The sequence below is a fragment of the Antechinus flavipes genome, chromosome 3, assembly GCF_016432865.1.
Source record: "Antechinus flavipes isolate AdamAnt ecotype Samford, QLD, Australia chromosome 3, AdamAnt_v2, whole genome shotgun sequence".
Lineage (NCBI taxonomy): Eukaryota > Metazoa > Chordata > Mammalia > Dasyuromorphia > Dasyuridae > Antechinus > Antechinus flavipes.
Genome location: NC_067400.1, coordinates 23,024,362 through 23,043,792, shown reverse-complemented (window position 1 = coordinate 23,043,792; position 19,431 = coordinate 23,024,362). Strand labels below are relative to the sequence as shown.

The following is a 19,431-nucleotide window of genomic DNA, read 5'->3' as shown; positions in this document are numbered from 1 at the left end:
CCAAGGAATCCCCGATCCCGGCGCGGTCCGCCCCAGCTCCTCCAGCTCTGGCAGCACCGCGCATCCTGGGAGGCGCCCCGAGCCATACTCTCCTCCCCGCCTCCACCCCTCTGCCCAGGCTATTTTGACCGCTCCAGGTTCCATCTCTAGAGAAGCTCGCCCTCCCCATCTGAGCCTGGGTTGGAAGGACGGGACAGCAGCGCGCCACCTGGAGGCGTCCTGGGAGCGCTGCAAAGCAGCCGGGAAAGCGGGGGTGGGGGTGCGGTGCCGGTTGGGTCCAGGAGTAGACGCGGGCTCCGGACTGGCTCCCCGGGACCGCCGGAGTCAGCGGCTCTCTTTCCCTGTACTGCATGGCTCGCCCTCATCTCGGCAGCCCGAGGATGCGCTACACTATGATTTCGGATGCCTCCGCGATGCCCTCCATCTCCTGGAGAAAAAAACCTTGCCTCCGGGATGCACAGCACACCCACAGATGGTAAGTGAACAGGCGGCAGGGTGCTACATAGTGAAGAGCTTTGGAGTCAGAGAACCCGGGTTCGAATAATGCCAAAGTCACTTAGTCGTGTTGGGATGTTGTACGAATCACGTTAACTTTAGTGAGCTTTTTTCTCCTCGTCTGGAAAATGATGTTATTAAACTAGATCAGGGTTCTTGATCTGTGGGTATCTTTTTTTTTTTTTTGGAAGGGTGATGAAGCCTGTGGTTCCATTTGGCAGCTTAGAACCCCTTCTCAGAGTCAGTTTTTTTTTTAATTAATTAAGTAAAACACATAAGAATGCAGAAGAAAACACAGACTGGCAAAATTAGAGATTTGTTTTTCCTCATTAAAATTCTCAGACCGTCTGTAAGCTACGGTGGATTCCAATTTAAGATCCCCCTTGAACAAAAGATGAGTGCTGTCCTTCCCAACTCTACATCTGATTCATGGTTAATTTTGAAGAAAGATACACAGGGAGTCTTAATCTCCCTTTGGGTTGAGATTCCTTGAAGCTTTCTTTAAAAATAAATAAATAAAATAAAATAAAATAAGAAATTCAACAAGGAAAAGATTTCAGGCTCCTTCACTACCACAGTACAGCATGTAAAATATGTCCTTCAAGTCTCAAACATGACATCCTTATATCAGCAGTAGTAACAATACATACAAGGTTAATGTGTACTGGGGTGACTTAAGTATTGAAAGCATAGAGTTTTTGGCAGATGTGTGCCTGGCACATAGTAAGCATTTTATGTACTTGTTAATGCTTTAATACCTAGCATTCATAAAGTATATTAAACTTTTAGAGATGCTTGGGGGAGAAAGGTACTAAAGATGGTATTCATTCCCATTTTATAGATAAACTGAGACTTGGAGAGGTTAATTGACTTGGTAGAGTGTGCAAGTGACAGAAACAAGATCTGAATATAGGCCATCATGACTCAAGGGCTAGTTATCTGGCTCCAAAAACTAAATGACTTTCTCTTAAAGCTGAAAAAATGTGTATATTCAATATGGATGCTTAATGAGTTGGTTGATTGAATAGAGCATCTGAAGTATTATTTACTGCACTATGCATTTTACAGTATGCTGATCTGTCATTTTAATTATTGTTATTATGTTTGTATATTGGGTACATAATATAGTAAATGAGGTTTCTCCTTTCACTTCACTCCTCTTCTGTTAAATCTCCATATCCCTAGCTTGAGAGTCACCTCCATCATGAACCCATTCATTGCTAATGGCACCACCTATTACTGATCACTCCCTCCTGTAATTAATGTGTATTACTTTGCATTGTATTTGCCCACATGCTGTATCTCCTCCAATAGAATATAAACAGCTTGAGAATGGCTGGCTGTTTTCCTTTCCTCTTATCACAAAGTTCTGGATTCAAATTCTGTGTCTGTCACTCGCAAGGCTTTGTGCTCATGACCAAGTCACTTTTTTAAGGACCTTTCAAGTTCTTAGTGCCTTGCACATGCATCATTAGCATTTCATAAATGTTTGTTAAATTTAATTGAGCTGTCTTACAAAATAAAGCTTTAATACTTGACTTTTGAATTAGATAATCTCATGTGATGGTCTATTCATTTGTTCAGTCATTTTGCAAACTGATATAAATAGCTGAAATTGATACAGCATTTAGAGATCTACAAAGCACTTGTCTTGCCTTACATCCAAAGCAATACATTGACTACATGGTCAGTCCATTTCTGCAATCTTATTTGGCCCAGAGCTTGGTTCTGTACTGTAAGGGTTCCTCTTTAGGAAATGAAAACTCTTAATAGCTTCAAGTTCAAATCAGTATTTCAAGAATCTCTGGCAGCATAAAACATTGCAGGCATATATTTCATCAATATTTCCCCTGAATTGTTTGCATTTACAACACCACAGATGTTGTCTAAAGATAAATGCATTAAGCATGCTCAAATGCAAAGGAAAGTGGGTTTGTTTGGGTTTGTGCCGTTCTGTTTTAATATATAGAGAGAGCAGGTGGCATTTGGTTTGGAAATGTCAGCCTTTAATGGCATCATTTTGTAAGTCTGAGGATATGTCCTGCAAATTAATGGGGTTTCAGAATAATTGTGAGCCATCAAATGGAATAGTTATATTGTTTGGCTTGTAGAGTCACTGATCTTTTGAAATATAATGACTGTAATTGATTGCCTGTTGACAGATTGATACAAATATCCTCATTTGGGGCATCTCAAAGAGATCTGCAATTAACAGTGGTATTTAATAACACTTCTGTTCCATGAATTCAATACAGAATTCTGGGATGAGATAAGGAAAAATAAATTAGCAATCGAGAGACTCACTGGAACTTAATAGTTCTAGCACAGTATCTTTCCAGCTGTTAACTTATAGGACTCTGCAATCCTCAAATGCTTATCAAGTATTAGGTCACTCAACAAACATTTGTTGGGCAGTTACTAAAGGCAACCCACTCTGCCAGGCTTCTACAATGAAATACATGTCCATAGTACTTTCATAAATATTGTGAAAAACATCTCAAACAAATGTGTTTGTCCCCTTGCCCTCTGAATACTTGCTATCGAAGGTAACAAGGAAGAAGAACCATAAAATTTGAAATTGGAAGGAGTCTTAGATATTATCCAATGAAGCCTCCAATTTTATGATGAAAAACTAAGTGAGGTCATTAAGGTAAGTTGACTGGGATAGTGTCAAACAGGTATTAAGTACCTGAGTTAGAAGTCAGAAAAATTCCAGGGTTTTGTTTTGTTTTGTTTTTTTCAAGAGCTGAAACTAGCAATTTAGGGGCTCAGGGAAAATGGACACACATGAGAGGAATCAAGAAATTCAGTCTCTCCTTATATAAATCAACTTTATAATTGACAATGTGAAACTAATAAAAAATATAGAGAAAAGGAGGTGACTGGTAGAATTAATTACTCTAATGCTTAACATTTTGTGTATGTATATAATGGGCCTTTTTGACATTCTATTGAACTCTATGGACCTCTTCTTAGAATCATGTTCTTAAATATACAAAATACACATTATTATAAAAGAAACTAATTATATTGAAATGTAATATAACAAGATACAGTTAGAAAAAAACAATCAAGTTCATAAACTCCCAAATAGACACACACACACACACACACACACACACATACACACATCTGAAAAACCAAGCAAGAGAAAAGGGAAGTGACTTAAAAATCCTTGTCTCAGTTGTGAAGAATGGTAAGTCAGATATATGGATTTATTCTTCTGAAAAATCCAGTACCCATCAGTGAGGGTACATTTACCTTCAGATGCCAACATGAGAAAAGAAAATCAATTTAAATACTCAAGAGGCAGAGTTACAGATACAATAAATCATTAAACACTAGTTGTTTAATGGCACAGGAGTATTGGAAGGAAATTTAGATAAAAAGAAACACTGAAAAGAAGTCATATATTCCTAAGAGCCATTGCCCAATAGATAAATTGTAAAATGATATGAGCAAGCAGTTTTTAAGGGGAAAACAAATCCAAGTTATCAATGATAATATGAAAAATGATCTAAATTGCCAACAAGTAGAGAAATGTAAGTTTAAGAGATTTTGCGTTTGGGTAAATTAAAAAAATACATCCTTCAGATTGGCAAAGATGGCAAAAGAGGAAAAAGTAAAATGTTGGAGGGGCTATGGGAAAAAACACTTTGATGCACTTTTGGTTTCATTGTGACTTGGTCAAGTCATTCTAGAAAATAATTTGAAATTATATCTAATAAGTTTCTAAACTGTGCATATTCTTTTAACTAGTTATCACATATTATGCTAATGTCACAAAAATGCCAGGAAAAAGGGAAAAAACGTATATATGCTTATTTGCTGTAGACAAAACATAAATGGATACTTAAAGTTAGATGATACAGGCCTTGGCAAGCAAGGATATTGTTCTTGAATTGTGGGTGACTTAAGTGGTTTCCTGGAACCCAATGGAATAACTTTTCAGTGAAGTAGGTAGAGTCTAGGATCTGTGGATATGTAGGTGGCCATAGTTATTTTAAATTAAATCTTAATTATCAGCTTAGAAGTTTTGGATAATATCTTACATGACCAAAAAAGAATGTTTTTAAAGTAATATTAGATAAATCAGGTCTCCACATCAAGATCTTATGCAATTCACTTTAAGTTTACTGCCTTTATTACTGGTTTGTAATGTCACTCAGTCAAGTTATTGTTGAATTGTTACAGACTCTTTGTGATTCCATTTGGGGTTCTCTTGGCAAAGATACCGGAGTGGCTTTCCATTTCCTTCTTTAGCTCATTTGATAGATAAAGAAAATAGGGTTAAATGGCTTGCCTAGGATTATACTACTAGTAAGTGTCTGAAGCCAGATTTGAACTCAGGAAGAAGAGTTTATCTGATTCAAAGACAGGTACTCTATCCACTGTGCGAACATGCTGCCCTGGTTACTCAAGCAGCATTTACTAAATATCCACCTACTGTGTGCCAGGTACTTTACAAAGAAAGGGAGGAAATAATCCCTATTTTCAAAGACTTTACAATCTAAATGGGGAGAGCATATGCAAAGAAGTATGTATAAAATATATATTTTTATGGGATAAATTGGGAACAGTCTTAAAGAGAAGACACTGAGATTAAGAGGACTAAGAAAGGTTTCTTGCAGAAGGTGGGACTTTAACTGAGATCTGAAGGAAGTCATAGAAACTTTGGGCAGGGACCCGGGGAAGGAAACCATTCCAGACATGGGAGCCAACTGGGAAAATTTCTGAGACAGAAACAGTGTCATGTTGGACAAAGAGCCCTGAAGCCATGGACTCTGGTTCACCCAGTACAAGAATGGAAGGAAGAAAATTGGAAGGCAGAGAGGCTTATGAAGATTATGAAAGTCTTTGAAAGCCAAATAGAGGATTTTAGATTTGATCATGGAGGCAATAAAAAACCAGTTAAGTTTCTTGAAAAGTGATGGGGTGACCTAGACAGAGATGTTCTTTAGGAAGATAGTAGTGTGTGTATATATATATATATATATTTTGTTTTTTAGGGGGAAGGATAATATATATATATATTATCCTTCCCCCTAAAAAACAAAAAAAAACACAAGCCTATACTTTGGACCCTTGTTGAACAAGATCTTCATCAATAAGGAAGCATCAATTAGTTTAAACATAAAGTGCTTCTAATCCATTTAAAATTATTCAGGCTTAATCCTCCCCACCCCAACCCACACTCTCCCACTCCCTCACCCCCCATCTTTCCCACCATAGTATGGTACAAATGTTCCTCACATAGTAAGTGCAAATGAATCAGAATACAATTCTATAAATACAAATGCTTCATTCAGGAGTCACTTTTAATTTTTTAGACATTCTGTATTATGTACGTAAACATACCTATAATTTATATGGATAATCAATGTATATGTTTAGATCCTTTCAAATGATATTCATTAGGATTGGGGTCATCAATATTTGATCTGAAATAGCTCCATTGACCATAGCCATATTTTAGGACATTCCCTTCTTTATAATGTGGAAAGGAGCTTGAAATAATAACTAACATACAAGACCTGACTTCAGAAAGATCTGAATTTGAATCCTGCCATATACACTTGCTAAGGTGTGAGTTCCTGGACAAGTCAACTTCCTTCTTTAGTCGGAATCTACTTGTCTGTGAAATGGTGATAATAATAGAACCTACCTTTCAGGACTGTTTCAAGAAAGAGATGAGATAATGTAGGCAAAACCTTGGCAAACTTTAAAGTGCTCTCTAAAGGTCAGCTATTATTAACATGCTACCTTCTCCTGTTGTTCCCTAGTGGCTACCAGGCTGTGTAAGCATCTGCCCACAGACAAGGCAGCGTGGCTCTCCTGACCAAATCCTTTTTTATTGTTGTTGTTGCTCTTGTTCTTGGAGGACAACAAAAAGGAGAAACACCAAAAGAAAAAGTAAAAAAAAAAAAAAAAAAATTCAAGAGAATAGGTCAAAGATCTTGAGTCTTCCTGTAATTTTTTAGGATCAATCTAATATTTTTTTTTAGTGTCACAGGGCATGTGGGTATGTGTTTTTTTTTTTCCTTTCTTTCTTTCTTTTTCTCACAGCTGCCTACAGATAATATGGTGTACCCAAGAGTGATTAGTCTCAGATTGTACAACCACCTGCGAGAGGCTAGGGGAGGGTCTAAGTGATTCATCTCCCCACCCCTCCTCCTCTGTAGCTTCCTTTCTACAAACAATTGGCTTGAAATGTTAGACTATGGCAACCTTTCCCCTCTGCTAAAAGATCTGGCTTCAAGCCTTTGTCGGTGAAACCGAAGGCAAATGTTCCTTCCATTTGCCTTATTATCCTGTGTAAATAACATCTAAAGATTCCCAGAGCCTAGAAAAAGAAAAGGTTTGTGTTTCATGTCAGGACTGAAATACTGTATTTAAAAAAAAAAAAAAGGCTCTCTACATAATAATTCCTCTTTCACCAATTTCTAGGTCACTGTCACATTTATTGATAGTCTAAATATTCTTCAAAGAAGGAGAAATCATTTGGGGAAACTTAGGACTCAGTTTCTTCCTCTGTTAAAAAAAAAGGGGGGGGTCAACTAGATGGCCCTTAATGTCCCTTTCAGCTCCACGTTTCAGAACCTCAGAGCCTAAGTTAGCCATTTTAAGTTTCCAGCTTAACAGAAAATGTGCAGACTGATAAAGCCAGCAATCTCTGAATTTAGGACCTCCAAAAAAAAAAAAAAAAACGGGGAGGGGGGAGCAGGAGAGAGAACCCTTCGGATTTCTCTGTGACTCCCGGTCTCCAACTCTCCTTCCCCAAAGAAAAGCAGCACGCACACTGAACCTGTTGTGTCTTTCCAGAATCTTGCATGTAACAGCCCAACAATGGTGATCCTTTGTATCTCATGCTCACAGCATTAGGATGCTGTGCATTACATCGAGTCAGAGACGGAAGCAATGTCTCTCCGCAAGCCTGTCAAAGGTTTCCAAATATAGATTAAAAGTCCAGCACTGTCTTTTTTTTTTTTTTTTTTTTTTTTGCAAGAGGCAAAGGAGAGTTCTTTTAAAAGCTTTTTAAAAAATAAGGTCGTGTTCCCTTCCCATCTACAATTATAATAACCACTCAAAAACTCCCCCCTGTCTGGTACAATTTATTGCAGGCTCTTGGCGAGGGAATGGTTCGAGATAGATGGTTACCGGGACTACTTTTTCCTATTCAGTTGGAGAGTTTAGGGAAAGACTTCTTTCCTTTCCCCCAATATTTCCCTGTGAAAAGGGGTTGTTTAAAAAGAAGAAGGAGGAAGGAAGGAAACGTTAGTTTACACTGCAGATCGGACAGTGCCTTGAAAGGACTGCATTCGTGTGACTGCAGAGAAGGGCCACTATCTGCTCCGACGAGGATGGGATGCTGGAAGGAGACTCTCCAAAGAGGCTATACTTGTTAACACGACTGCCCCTATTTCATTACTTTGTCACCATCCTGGCACGCATCTCTTTTCTTCGTCGCCCCCTACAGACACACTCACACGCGTCCGCCCGCGCGCGCGCGCACACACACACACACACACACACACACACACACACACACACTCACACACACTTCAGTTTACTCCCTTCTCTCAGGCAATGATAAATAGATGAATTGCAAATGTGTGCGTTTTCCAAGCTGTCCCTCGTTTGTCACGAAGGTGGGAGACAGGTTGCACGTCACTTAGAGAAGTCCTGGATAGGAGGGGGAGGGGGAGGGGAGGAGAGGGGAGACACCCACCCGTTCGCCCCTCTCTGCTGAGCCGAGGAATCCTGGACACGCCGGGGCTGTAATTTTCCAAACAGACGCTCTCTTACCTCACCATTGCAATTAAACGAAAGTTAAAAATGCGTCTCTTAGGGGTTCCCGATGATGCGGAAACCCCTGGCTGGTTTTGAAACTGAGTTGCGCTTTGTGGATAGACCCCGGAGAAAGACTGGGAGGGGGGGAGGCAGGAGAGAGAGAGAGAGAGAGAGAGAGAGAGAGAGAGAGAGAGAGAGAGAGAGAGAGAGAGAGAGAGAGAGAGTCAGTCTGAGCAGAGCGCGCCAGCCAGAGCCCCAAGCCCACTTCCTCCCGCACCAGGGGATCTGGCGGCGATGTGTGAGCGGACTGCAGCCGCAGCAGCAGCAATAGCGGCAGCAGCAGTGGCGGCATTTTTCCCTAGCCAGCGGGGGAGGGCCCGAGGCTGGGGGGCATTTTGGCTCCGGCTCCGGGTGCTGGGATGATCAAGGGGCAGCTCAGAGCTGTGGCTATCTCATTCCCCGGTTTGGGAGGGGAAAGGGAACACAGACTATTGATGGGTTGGGATTCCTCGTATCCAGTTCGGCGTGGCCCCGAATGCCCCGATCTTCAGCCGGATAGTCAAGGCGCAGAGGCCGGTAAGTAACGCCCGATCCCGTTTCTGTTATTTCCGGGCGAGTGAAAGTGGCGCTCTGGGCAGAACGGCGGCTAAAAGACCCGGCCCCCGTCCTCTTAGGCTGTCCCCTCCGCCGGTACTCTACCGCTTTGCCCTTCTCTGGTCCGCAGGAGCTCTGGACCGGGAAGGGGGCAGGGCGGCAGGTTCCCACCGTCAGAGGGCTCCCCTCCTGGACCAGGGCTCCGCTTGCATTTGCCCTAAATCCTGGAACCCAATGGCGCGGATCTAACCATATGGCCATCTTTTTTCAAGCCCTCCCCCACCCCTTCCCTTTTCTGTGCCTCTTCCCCGTCTGGTTAAAGCTGGCATAAATAGTTGGATCTGGTCCACCCTCCACCCCGCCCGCCGCCTCTCCTCCCCGCCCACCACCCACCTCCCCTTCACTCCTTACACCATCCACCCACCCTGAGGGAGCAGGGTAAAAGATGCCCTGGGAGCGAAGGAAGCTGTCCCACCTTCAACCGAACTGAAGGAGGCACCAAGCTCGGATCGCCCTATGAGTGACATCCTTTCCAGAAGAGGGGTGAGGGGCGAGGCGAAGGAAGAAAGCACGGAATGCAGCAGGACCCAGACAGCGTTGGGCTCCCGGGGATCGAACACTCTGTGCCCTTACTATCCGAGAGGACCTCGTTTGCAAATTAAACTAATGCCGTCCTTGGAAACTTCCTTCTGAGAGCGATCAAGGAAGGAACCCCAAAGCCGACGCGCCGAGTTCCCAACCACTGGGGTCTCCGAAGTGCTTGGTGCTCCCCCCCACCCTCAATCGCTATGCAGCGACCATTTCTCCCTTCATCTTATCTACAGGACTCCAAGGTGGAAACACTTAAAAGGATTACAAGCGTGGTTTGGTGACATCTCTGAAAGTTGCTGGCTGGGGAAGGGAGAGCAAGAGAACAAGGAGATGGCGTTATGGAGACAATTCATCTTGAGGAGTTTGCAGCTCGCCTAGCCAAGCCACTCTGAGCTAACTCAACATGGATAGGTATTGATGGAGCTCTTTTTCTACTTTGCTTAATTGAAATCAATAACTTAACCTCGGTGTATTTTAGTGCAGGCGTGTCTACGGTATTTATGTAGCCAAGGAGGTGCTGTCCATTTTTAAATGATCCTTGTATTTTATATTCGCTGCTCGAACGTTAGACTGGACGTCTAGCAGGAGAAGGAAAGGGGCTAGGCGACAGATGAATGTGTGTCGAACCCCTAGTAATTAGAGCAGATTATATGCTACACCAATAAATAGGCCAGGTGAAAAAATCTGAGGCTTCCCCCTCTTTCCCTCCCCCCACCTCCTTTGGCCTGTATGTGTTACTCTTAGAATTTAAAAAAACAAAACAAAAAAAAAAAAAGCGCACTGATTTTAGCTTTCTATACTTTACCATTCTGAACACCGATTCATTTTGCCTGGATGTTAGAGGATTAGGGAGGGGTTTGCAAGAGACTTCGGAAAAATGCATGATGCAGCGTTTAAATTATTCTGATGGTTATTTTCTGGGGGAGAACTCTTTCAGCTTGCATAGTGACACATTCACTCAGCCCCGGCGAGATCTCTTGGAATTAAAGAGTAGGGGTGATGCTATTGACTGCCTTCCTGGAGCCTTGGTAGAGTTGGGGAGAAAGGACTCCTTGTCCTGCTCTTTGATAAGCAAATGATGGCTGGTGCTTCGGTGTACGGATCTGATGCATGGGGACTCCTTGGGGTCCTTCTAACTTTTAGGACCCTTTTCCCCAAGGCACTTCCCTAGAAACCGTGGACGGGAAGGGAGAGGAAAAGGTAGAAATGGAGTTAACTGTTTAGCTGGTGTCCACTAGCTTTAAGAAGGAGGGTAGTTGGAGAGATAATAACTCCCAGTTCCAGCGAGGGTCATTGACAATCACTGCGTTGTTGTAGCAGAGGATGAAATTTCAGTTACCCCATATTCCTCCGACAGATCGTGGGTTCTAATGAGATACTGGAAATATTCTCTTGGCACAGCGGGGCGGTGGGGAAAGAGGAGAGTGGTGGGGGGAGGGGAGCTGGGGAAAGAAGGGGACTGGATTGTTCATAAGGGAGAAGGGGAACTCTGGTGTCTGTGTGTGTGTGTGTGTGTGTGTGTGTGTGTGTGTGTGTGTGTGTGCAGGATGCCAGGCTGGTTTACCTTGAATATAAAGGAACCGGAGTGGATCTAGCATATAAGAGGGAAAATCGAACCCATTTATGGCACAGAATGTGAGACGATCTTTAGCAGCGTCTACATTGCCTAATTGACTGCAGTTTCCCATCAGAGCTCCTGGGAAGTGGGGTGGGAGTGTGCATGCATTTTTAACGCATGTTTTCGTGCATGGAGGAATTGAATAGCTGGAAGGAAGGAGTGCATTGTTGAGCGGGGGTACCTAGGTGTTTGAAGCTCGCAAGTTTCAAAATGGACAATCCTGGGGGACGTTTTTCTTGACAATTTCCTCGCGACACTTGATGGAAAATCCCTCTGCTAACTTTGGGTCCTGGGGAAACGGAGAGGGAGCCCGATGCTGGGGCCACAAGGTCTCCCCCAAGTAGATCTCTGACCACGCAAACCCAGAGGACGCCGGGCAGCTGGGGATCTCTTCTGAGCAGTCCCTTTTTTCTACCCACCACTTTCCCCACCTTCTCTGATTTCTCAACAAAGCTGCATTACCTTGTGGCGGGGCTTTCGTGTCAAAGGGGCTGAGGAAAGAGCTTTAAAAAGGAGGGAAAAAAAAAAATCCTCTCGGAGACTGATGGGAAGATTTGAATCGCCTGCTGGTCCTAGCCTGCCGGGTGCAGCACCCTCTCTCACGCCTACTGAGCCCCCTTCCCCCATCTCTTTCTCCCTTTAGAAGAGTGGGAGGGAAGGTATTGGCAGCAGAAGCAAAGGGGTTAAGGTCCTCCTCCCTGCCTCGCGCTTTTCCCGGTGGAAGAATGCGAAATGCCCTGCTGTTACCCGAGTGATCCGGGTCTCTTCCCAGTGATTTGCTTTGCCTCCCTCCCTTTGAAAGCGGCTCGCCAACACGAGGCTGTTGAATCCCGGGGAGGAAGAAGAAGGCTTCAGCTGCGGCAGCAACAAAAGGACTCCTGGTGCAAAGGGACTGAAGGGGAATGCTGGCTCCCGCTGGAGCCCGCCAGACCCCCCCAGGGGACGGGCAGGGCTTGGGCACCCGGGCACATTCCAGAGGGATTTCCTGGCCCCGGCACCCGGGGCTCTTTGCGGTCCGTACTCGGAGAGGGACCTGTCTGTCAGGCCGAGGTATCGGGGAGGTAGGTGTAGGAACATGCAGGCGGTCCTACTGTCCCAACGATCGGAATCAGCGGAGCCTAGCTGGACCTGGGAGTCACTGTCTGGGCACTTCTTCTTTACTGGAGAGTTCAAGGCCAGCCCTCTTTCTCCAACCCTGACATTGACCTCCCCTCCCCCTCTCCCCCTCGATCGAAATTATTTTCAGTAGCTTCTACTTCTTTGCCTTTCTCGGTTAGCTAAACCTGGACCGCTTTCCCACCCACCCCTCCTCCTTCCCACCCCCACCCCGCGAAGACACATGCCGGCGCGGGCGCGCGCGGGCGCGCACACACACGAGAAAAATGTGCAGTCAGGGCTTCCCAGTGCGCGCTCCCGAACCCATGCTAAGCGCGTACCCCCCTTCATTTGTTCCTTTTCTCGGAGCTCATTTTCATGACGTGGAGAAGCCTGATCCAGGGCAACAACACATATCAAAAAAAAAAAAAAAAAAAACAAGCGCGCGAGAGAAGCCCGAGATCCTCTACTGTGATTGAGCCTTCCCTCCCTCCCTCCTCCCCCCACCCCCCTGGATGGGCTGCTGGTGCCCAGAGAAAGCAGCAGCAGCAGCAGCAACAGCGGAGCCGGGTGCCTGCAGCAGCAGCCCCCTTCTTCAGCCTCCATTGAGTGTGCCAAGCGGCAGCTCTGCATCCTAAAGAAGCCCCATTGAGAAGCCCATCGCATTCACAGCACGTCTTAGTCTTAGGGTTTTTTCTCCCCCCATTTTTTGTCCCCCTTTTGCTTCAGCCTTGAGAGGGAAGGGAAGAGAAACGGGAGAGAAACAAGAGAGAGAGAGAGAGAGAGAGAGAGAGAGAGAGAGAGAGAGAGAGAGAGAGAGAGAGAGAGAGAGAGAGAGAGAGAGAGAACATCTTTAAACTCCAAGGTTTTTTGGTTTTTCAGATGTGCTAAAAAAAAAAAAAAAAATCCTTCCAAACAGGTAAGTCAAATACTTCTGTTTTGTTTTGCCTAAATTTTAGAAACCTCAGTAGAGAGAAAAAATAACGATTTGATCCTAGATGGTAAAGACAGAAGATATTAAGTAGATTTCCTTATTTTGCAAAGGAAGCGGAGAGAACTGATTGATGCTGCAATAGCTTCTCCTCTTTCTCCTCTTTTCCTGTAAATGTGTTTGAAGTGGTTATTTGCACGAAGTGTGCTTCTCTTTCTCCTGGACCCACCTTTCCTTGCAGCTGTGTGCATTTTCTAATGCAAGTTGTATCTAAAAATGTATGTTTTCTCATTTGCCTTATAAATTCCTCTCTCCATCCCTTAGAAGCCAAATTGATAAAATATCCCCTTTATGTCTTGTGTGTGAGGAAGATAGATATGCTAAAAAATCATCTTTATGTTATTATATCTCTTGTTTGAAAGAAAAAGGCCATCAATTTCAGATTGCTAATTCAGTGCCTTGGGAAGGACAATCAAATAAACTGCATTATTATAATTTATTCATGTTAAGCATTCCTTTACATTGTATGATATCTAGGGAAGGAAAAGCAGGGCCATGTGGGAATGAACAGTGTATTAGCACAAACCCTTGCAATTTTCTTTCTTTTGGGGGGAGGAGGGAGGCAGAGAATAGCTTTCTTTTGAAATGTATACTGTGTGATGGCCCATTTATCCTCAGGTAAGCGCCAAGGTTTTCTTATTCTTTTTACTCTCCACCCATCTCTCAAAGATCCCTCCTTCTCTCCTCTCACACTTTACCCTCCTCTTTCAGTTTTTCACAAGATCTTTTAATTTATCTCAGGGCAAAGATCCCATAATCCAAGCTGGGATCTTTGAGCCATTCAATGCACATATACTCTCCTATTCAGTAGACTTCAGCTGTCACTCTCCTTGAACCTGCCAATTCCACGGACATGTGCTCTGGAAAGACTAATTATTTCTAAAGACTTCAACCAAGCAAAGATGTGAACAGTGTTTGTTTAATTAACACCTGCATACTCTCCATAGGTGTTTTTTGGGGGGTGGGTGAGATAGGTGGGGGATGGAGGAACGTTGTGTTGTTCATCATCTGATCAAGTATGCTGTAATATTTTCTCAAGAAAGTCTCTTAAGTCTTCCAGGCATATCAATCTATCTTATACATTCCTGCCAAAGAAATAGAATGATATGCTCTCAGATCATTTCATTGCACCATCTAGCATAATAACGTGAGGAGGGGTGTTTGTACGAATGTATGTGTATCTATGTAGACCTACATTTCAGTGAACTCCATTTTCTTCAGTTTTTTATTTGGACTTCTCATAGGAGCTACTGATCTTTCCTACTTCTCAGGGCAGCAAGGTGATAGGTATGGGAGGTGGGGGTGGGGAGAAAATTGTGAGTACTTAATGTATCTTAATATTATGGATTCTGAATCTGCATCAAAGTGAGCAGTTTGATTCTCATATTTGTCTGCTATAAGGGGACACAAGAAACCTATTTGGTGATAAGCCATTTACTAAATGTGACACAGGCTGAGGCAAAGGGTAACTTATGATGAAACATCTCTCAAATCCAAAATATAGGGCATTCTGGAAACATTGAACCTGGATCAGGTTTGAACATGGGTTAACAATGGCTGAACTTTCCATAAGACTCCTAAAAAGCCCCACATGTAGGAGTTTATTTTAAAATAGTGCATTATGACTAAATGCTAAAAAAAAAAATCCATATTTCTATTTCTCTTGCAGTTTGATCAACACTGAGTGATGAAACCTCCCATGGCTGAAACTCTCCAGAAAGGAAGGATGCTGTGGATAATTCTTTTAAGCACAATTGCCCTAGGATGGACTACACCCATTCCCTTGATAGAGGACTCAGAGGAAATAGATGAACCATGCTTTGATCCATGTTACTGTGAAGTGAAAGAGAGTATTTTCCATATCCATTGTGACAGTAAAGGATTTACAAATATCAGTCAAATTACTGAGTTTTGGTCCCGACCTTTTAAACTCTATCTGCAGAGGAATTCCATGAGGAAACTGTACACGAACAGTTTTGTTCATTTAAACAATGCTGTATCTATTAACCTTGGGAACAATGCTTTGCAGGACATTCAGACCGGGGCCTTCAGTGGCCTCAAGATTTTAAAGAGGCTGTATCTACATGAGAACAAACTGGACATCTTCAGAAATGACACTTTCCTGGGTTTGGAAAGTCTAGAATATCTGCAGGCAGACTACAATGTCATCAAACGGATCGAGAGCGGGGCCTTTCGGAACCTGAGCAAATTGAGGGTCCTAATCTTGAACGATAACCTCATCCCCATGCTTCCTACCAATTTATTTAAGGCTGTCTCTTTGACTCATTTGGACCTTAGGGGAAATCGGTTAAAGGTCCTTTCTTATCGGGGAATGTTGGACCACATTGGTAGGAGCTTGATGGAGATCCAGCTAGAGGAAAACCCCTGGAATTGTACCTGTGAGATTGTACAGTTAAAGAGTTGGCTTGAACGAATACCCTACACGGCCCTGGTTGGAGATATCACATGTGAGACCCCCTTCCACTTTCACGGTAAGGACCTGAGGGAAATCAAGAAGACTGAACTCTGTCCCTTGCTGTCTGATTCCGAGGTGGAAGCTAGTTTGGGAATTCCCCAGTTGTCATCCAGCAAGGAGAACGCATGGCCTACTAAACCCTCCTCCATGTTGTCCTCTGTCCATTTCACTGCATCTTCGGTGGAATACAAGGCTTCCAACAAACAGCCCAAGCCCACCAAGCAACCTCGGACCCCCAAGCCACCTCCGACGTCCAGGGGCCTGTACCCTGGGCCAAACCAACCCCCTATTGCTGCTTATCAGACCAGACCCCCGATTCCCATCATCTGCCCTACTGGGTGCATCTGCAGCTTGCATATTAATGATCTGGGCCTGACAGTAAACTGCAAAGAGCGAGGCTTCAATAACATCTCTGAACTTCTCCCGAGGCCTCTGAATGCCAAGAAACTGTATCTCAGCAGTAACCTGATTCAGAAGATCTACCGCTCCGATTTTTGGAATTTCTCCTCTTTGGATCTCTTGCACCTGGGGAACAATCGAATCTCTTACGTCCAGGACGGGGCCTTCATCAACCTGCCCAACCTGAAGAGCCTCTTCCTGAACGGAAACGACATCGAGCGGCTAACTCCCGGCATGTTCCGAGGCCTCCAGAGCTTGCACTATCTGTACTTCGAGTTCAACGTCATTCGGGAGATCCAGCCGGCAGCCTTCAGCCTCATGCCCAACCTGAAACTGTTGTTTCTCAACAACAACCTGCTGAGGACGCTGCCCACCGACGCCTTCGCCGGCACCTCCTTGGCCCGGCTTAACCTGCGCAAGAACTACTTCCTCTACCTTCCCGTGGCCGGCGTTCTAGAGCACCTGAACGCCATCGTGCAGATCGACCTCAACGAGAACCCCTGGGACTGCACCTGTGACTTGGTGCCCCTCAAGCAGTGGATCGAGACCATCAGTTCGGTGAGCGTGGTGGGAGACGTGCTCTGCGGGAGTCCGGAGAACCTCACCCACCGCGACGTGCGCTCCGTGGAGCTGGAAACGCTGTGCCCGGAGATGGTGCACCTGGCGCCCGCCGGGGCCTCGCCCGCCGTGCCCGGAGAGGTCCACTCCGCCGGGGGTCCCACCGGCGCCTCGCCCTACGAGTTCGCTCCCCCGGGCGGTCCCGTGCCCCTCTCCGTGCTGATTCTCAGTCTGCTGGTCCTCTTCTTCTCGGCCGTCTTCATCGCAGCCGGGCTCTTCGCCTTCGTGCTAAGGAGGCGTCGGAAGAAGCTGCCCTTCCGCAAACGCCAGGAGGGGGTGGACCTGACCGGGATACAGATGCAGTGCCACCGCCTTTTTGAGGACGGCGGAGGGGGTGGCGGCGGCGGCGGCGGCGGGGGAGGCGGGGGCGGCGGGGGGCGGCCCAGCCACCCCTCCCCGGAAAAAGCGCCGCCCGTGGGTCACGTCTACGACTACATCCCCCACCCAGTGACCCAAATGTGTAACAACCCCATTTACAAGCCCCGGGAGGAGGAGGAGGCCTCCACCGTGGTGGCGGGCCCGGAGGCCGGGGGTCCCGAGAGGGGGGGTTCGGGGACGCAAGCCCCGGGGATGGGGGAGCTCCTGGGCGGAGAGCAATTCCCGGAGGCAGCCAAGGAGAATAACAGTAACTACCGGACCTTGCTGGAGAAGGAGAAGGAGTGGACCCTGGCAGTGTCCAGCTCCCAACTCAACACCATAGTGACCATGAATCACCCTCACCCCCACCCCCATCCCCACCCCCACCACCCAGCTGGCAGTGGGGTGGCGGCGGTTGTGGGAGGCACTGGGGGGGACTTGGCTGGGTTTCGGCACCACGAAAAGAATGGAGGGGTGGTGCTTTTTCCCCCAGGGGGAGGCTGTGGGCCTGGCAGCATTCTGCTTGATCGCGAGAGACCCCAGCCGACCCCCTGTACGGTGGGCTTCGTGGACTGTCTCTATGGTACAGTGCCCAAGTTAAAGGAGCTGCACGTACATCCTCCTGGCATGCAATATCCAGACTTACAGCAGGACGCCAGACTCAAAGAAACCCTTCTGTTCTCGGCTGGAAAGGGCTTCACAGACCCCCAAACCCAAAAAAGCGAATACCTCGAGTTAAGGGCCAAACTCCAAACCAAGCCGGATTACCTCGAAGTCCTGGAGAAGACAACCTATAGGTTCTAACGGAAAGAATAATAATAATATAATAATAATAATAAAATTTAAAAGGTTTAGCGCTTTTTTTTTCAAAAGGAAAAGAAAAAAAGAAATATATCCTTTCCCCGATTTCCACCCGGTTCTAATGAGTCAGTCCTTTTTTTTTTTTTTTTCTTCCTCAGACCCTTGCCCCGTCCCCAACAAAACAAAATCCGCATGATAACTAGAGAATACAGATGTATGCTCTTATCCTCCCAGATGTGTTTTGGAGGACGGGCCATACTCAGATCATTAATCAATGAAGTGCCTTCGCAGACTTTTGCCAGCAAATGTTATCAATCATTATTTTTTTATACTGAAACTTGAGACTTTTGACTGTGCCATGTTAAAGGTATATTATCTGGGATCTTTGTATTGATCCTAATTAAGTAAAATTCTATGTGCTTTTTTTTTTTAAGTAACTTTTTTTTTCTTTTGGTTTGTGGGAAAGGGAAAGAAAAAAAAAAAATAAGGTTGGCCTTTGGGGCTTTCTCTCTTGCCCATCATGGCGCAGATTTCTGTACATGTATTAACAATGCAGTTTGCTGCATGCGGAGGGGGAGGGAGGGGGCGGGTCTTGCTCGAATGTTCTCACTCACTCTCTTGTCTCTTTTACATACGCACAGCTCTAAATTCGCCCCCCACACACACACCCTTTCCCCATTCCCTCCCTCCCAGTCTCTTTGCCGCCTTGTCTCCGCGGGCGCGACCCCGCGCGTAGAGCCGCGCGCACGCACGTAGATACACGCACACACAAGCATTCACTCTTTTACACCTATACCTTTCCCACCAAAGCATTCGGAGTTTCTTTACCCAGCCCCCACTCAGCTCTGTCCCTTTTCTCTCTCCCTTCCCCCTTCTCCCCCCCCTCCCCCAAATCGGGAATCCCAATCCCATTTTAGGCCGAATCCCACAGAACCTAAGAAGCCCACCCATGGCGCGCTTGGGATAAGCAACTTCTTTGTGACTTCATCCTGATGCCAAGATTTTTTGGAGAACATCCGCACTTTCTTATATACATAATATATAAATAGATATATATAGATATATATATATAGATATATATAAAATATAAAAAGCAACTGGGAATATATATATAATATAAATATAAATATATCACTAACAGCTTTGTAGGAAGCACTTTTAATGTTTTTCTCACACACAAAGGTTCAGAAACAAATGTGCATATATTTATTCTGTACTTCAGTGACTATCAATTGTAAAGGTAATGTTTAATCATTGTATAGTGATGATGCGTCTGGTATAGCTTTCCTAATAAAAAAAAAGTTTTGAAAAAAGTAGACATATGTAGAAAATACAAAGCTTGACCCTGCAACCCCCAGTTAGGCCGTTCTGTCCCTGTTTCCCTTTTTGAGTTCAGGTCTTCTTCCTCACCCTTCCCCCAGAATTTTGAATTTTGAGGTTTTTAAGTGCTGTGATGGTTCAGTTCTGATCAACTTTTCTCCTTTCCTTCCTTTGAAATGTAAAGAGGAAGGAAGGAAGGAAGGAAGGAAGGAAGGAAGGAAGGAAGGAAGGAAGGAAGGAAGGAAGGAAGGAAGGAAGGAAGGAAGGAAGGAAGGAAGGAAGGAA

The 19,431-nt window shown here is 45.1% G+C and overlaps 1 protein-coding gene across 4 annotated transcripts; it reads left to right on the top strand.

The window, feature by feature from the left end:
- The first annotated feature begins 348 nt into the window (after window positions 1-348).
- Window positions 349-18,263, top strand: SLITRK3 (SLIT and NTRK like family member 3). 4 transcript variants are annotated; one of them, XM_051983122.1, is made up of 2 exons: window positions 349-475; window positions 14,845-18,263. In XM_051983122.1, exon 2 carries the CDS (start codon window positions 14,863-14,865, stop codon window positions 17,827-17,829), a length of 2,967 nt encoding a protein of 988 aa, XP_051839082.1. In that variant the 5' UTR covers window positions 349-475; window positions 14,845-14,862; the 3' UTR covers window positions 17,830-18,263. The 4 variants fall into 4 exon arrangements, with proteins under 4 accessions (XP_051839082.1, XP_051839080.1, XP_051839079.1 ...); XM_051983120.1 differs by lacking the exon at window positions 349-475 and adding an exon at window positions 8,539-8,862; XM_051983119.1 differs by lacking the exon at window positions 349-475 and adding an exon at window positions 8,952-9,882.
- The last annotated feature ends 1,168 nt before the right edge of the window (window positions 18,264-19,431 follow it).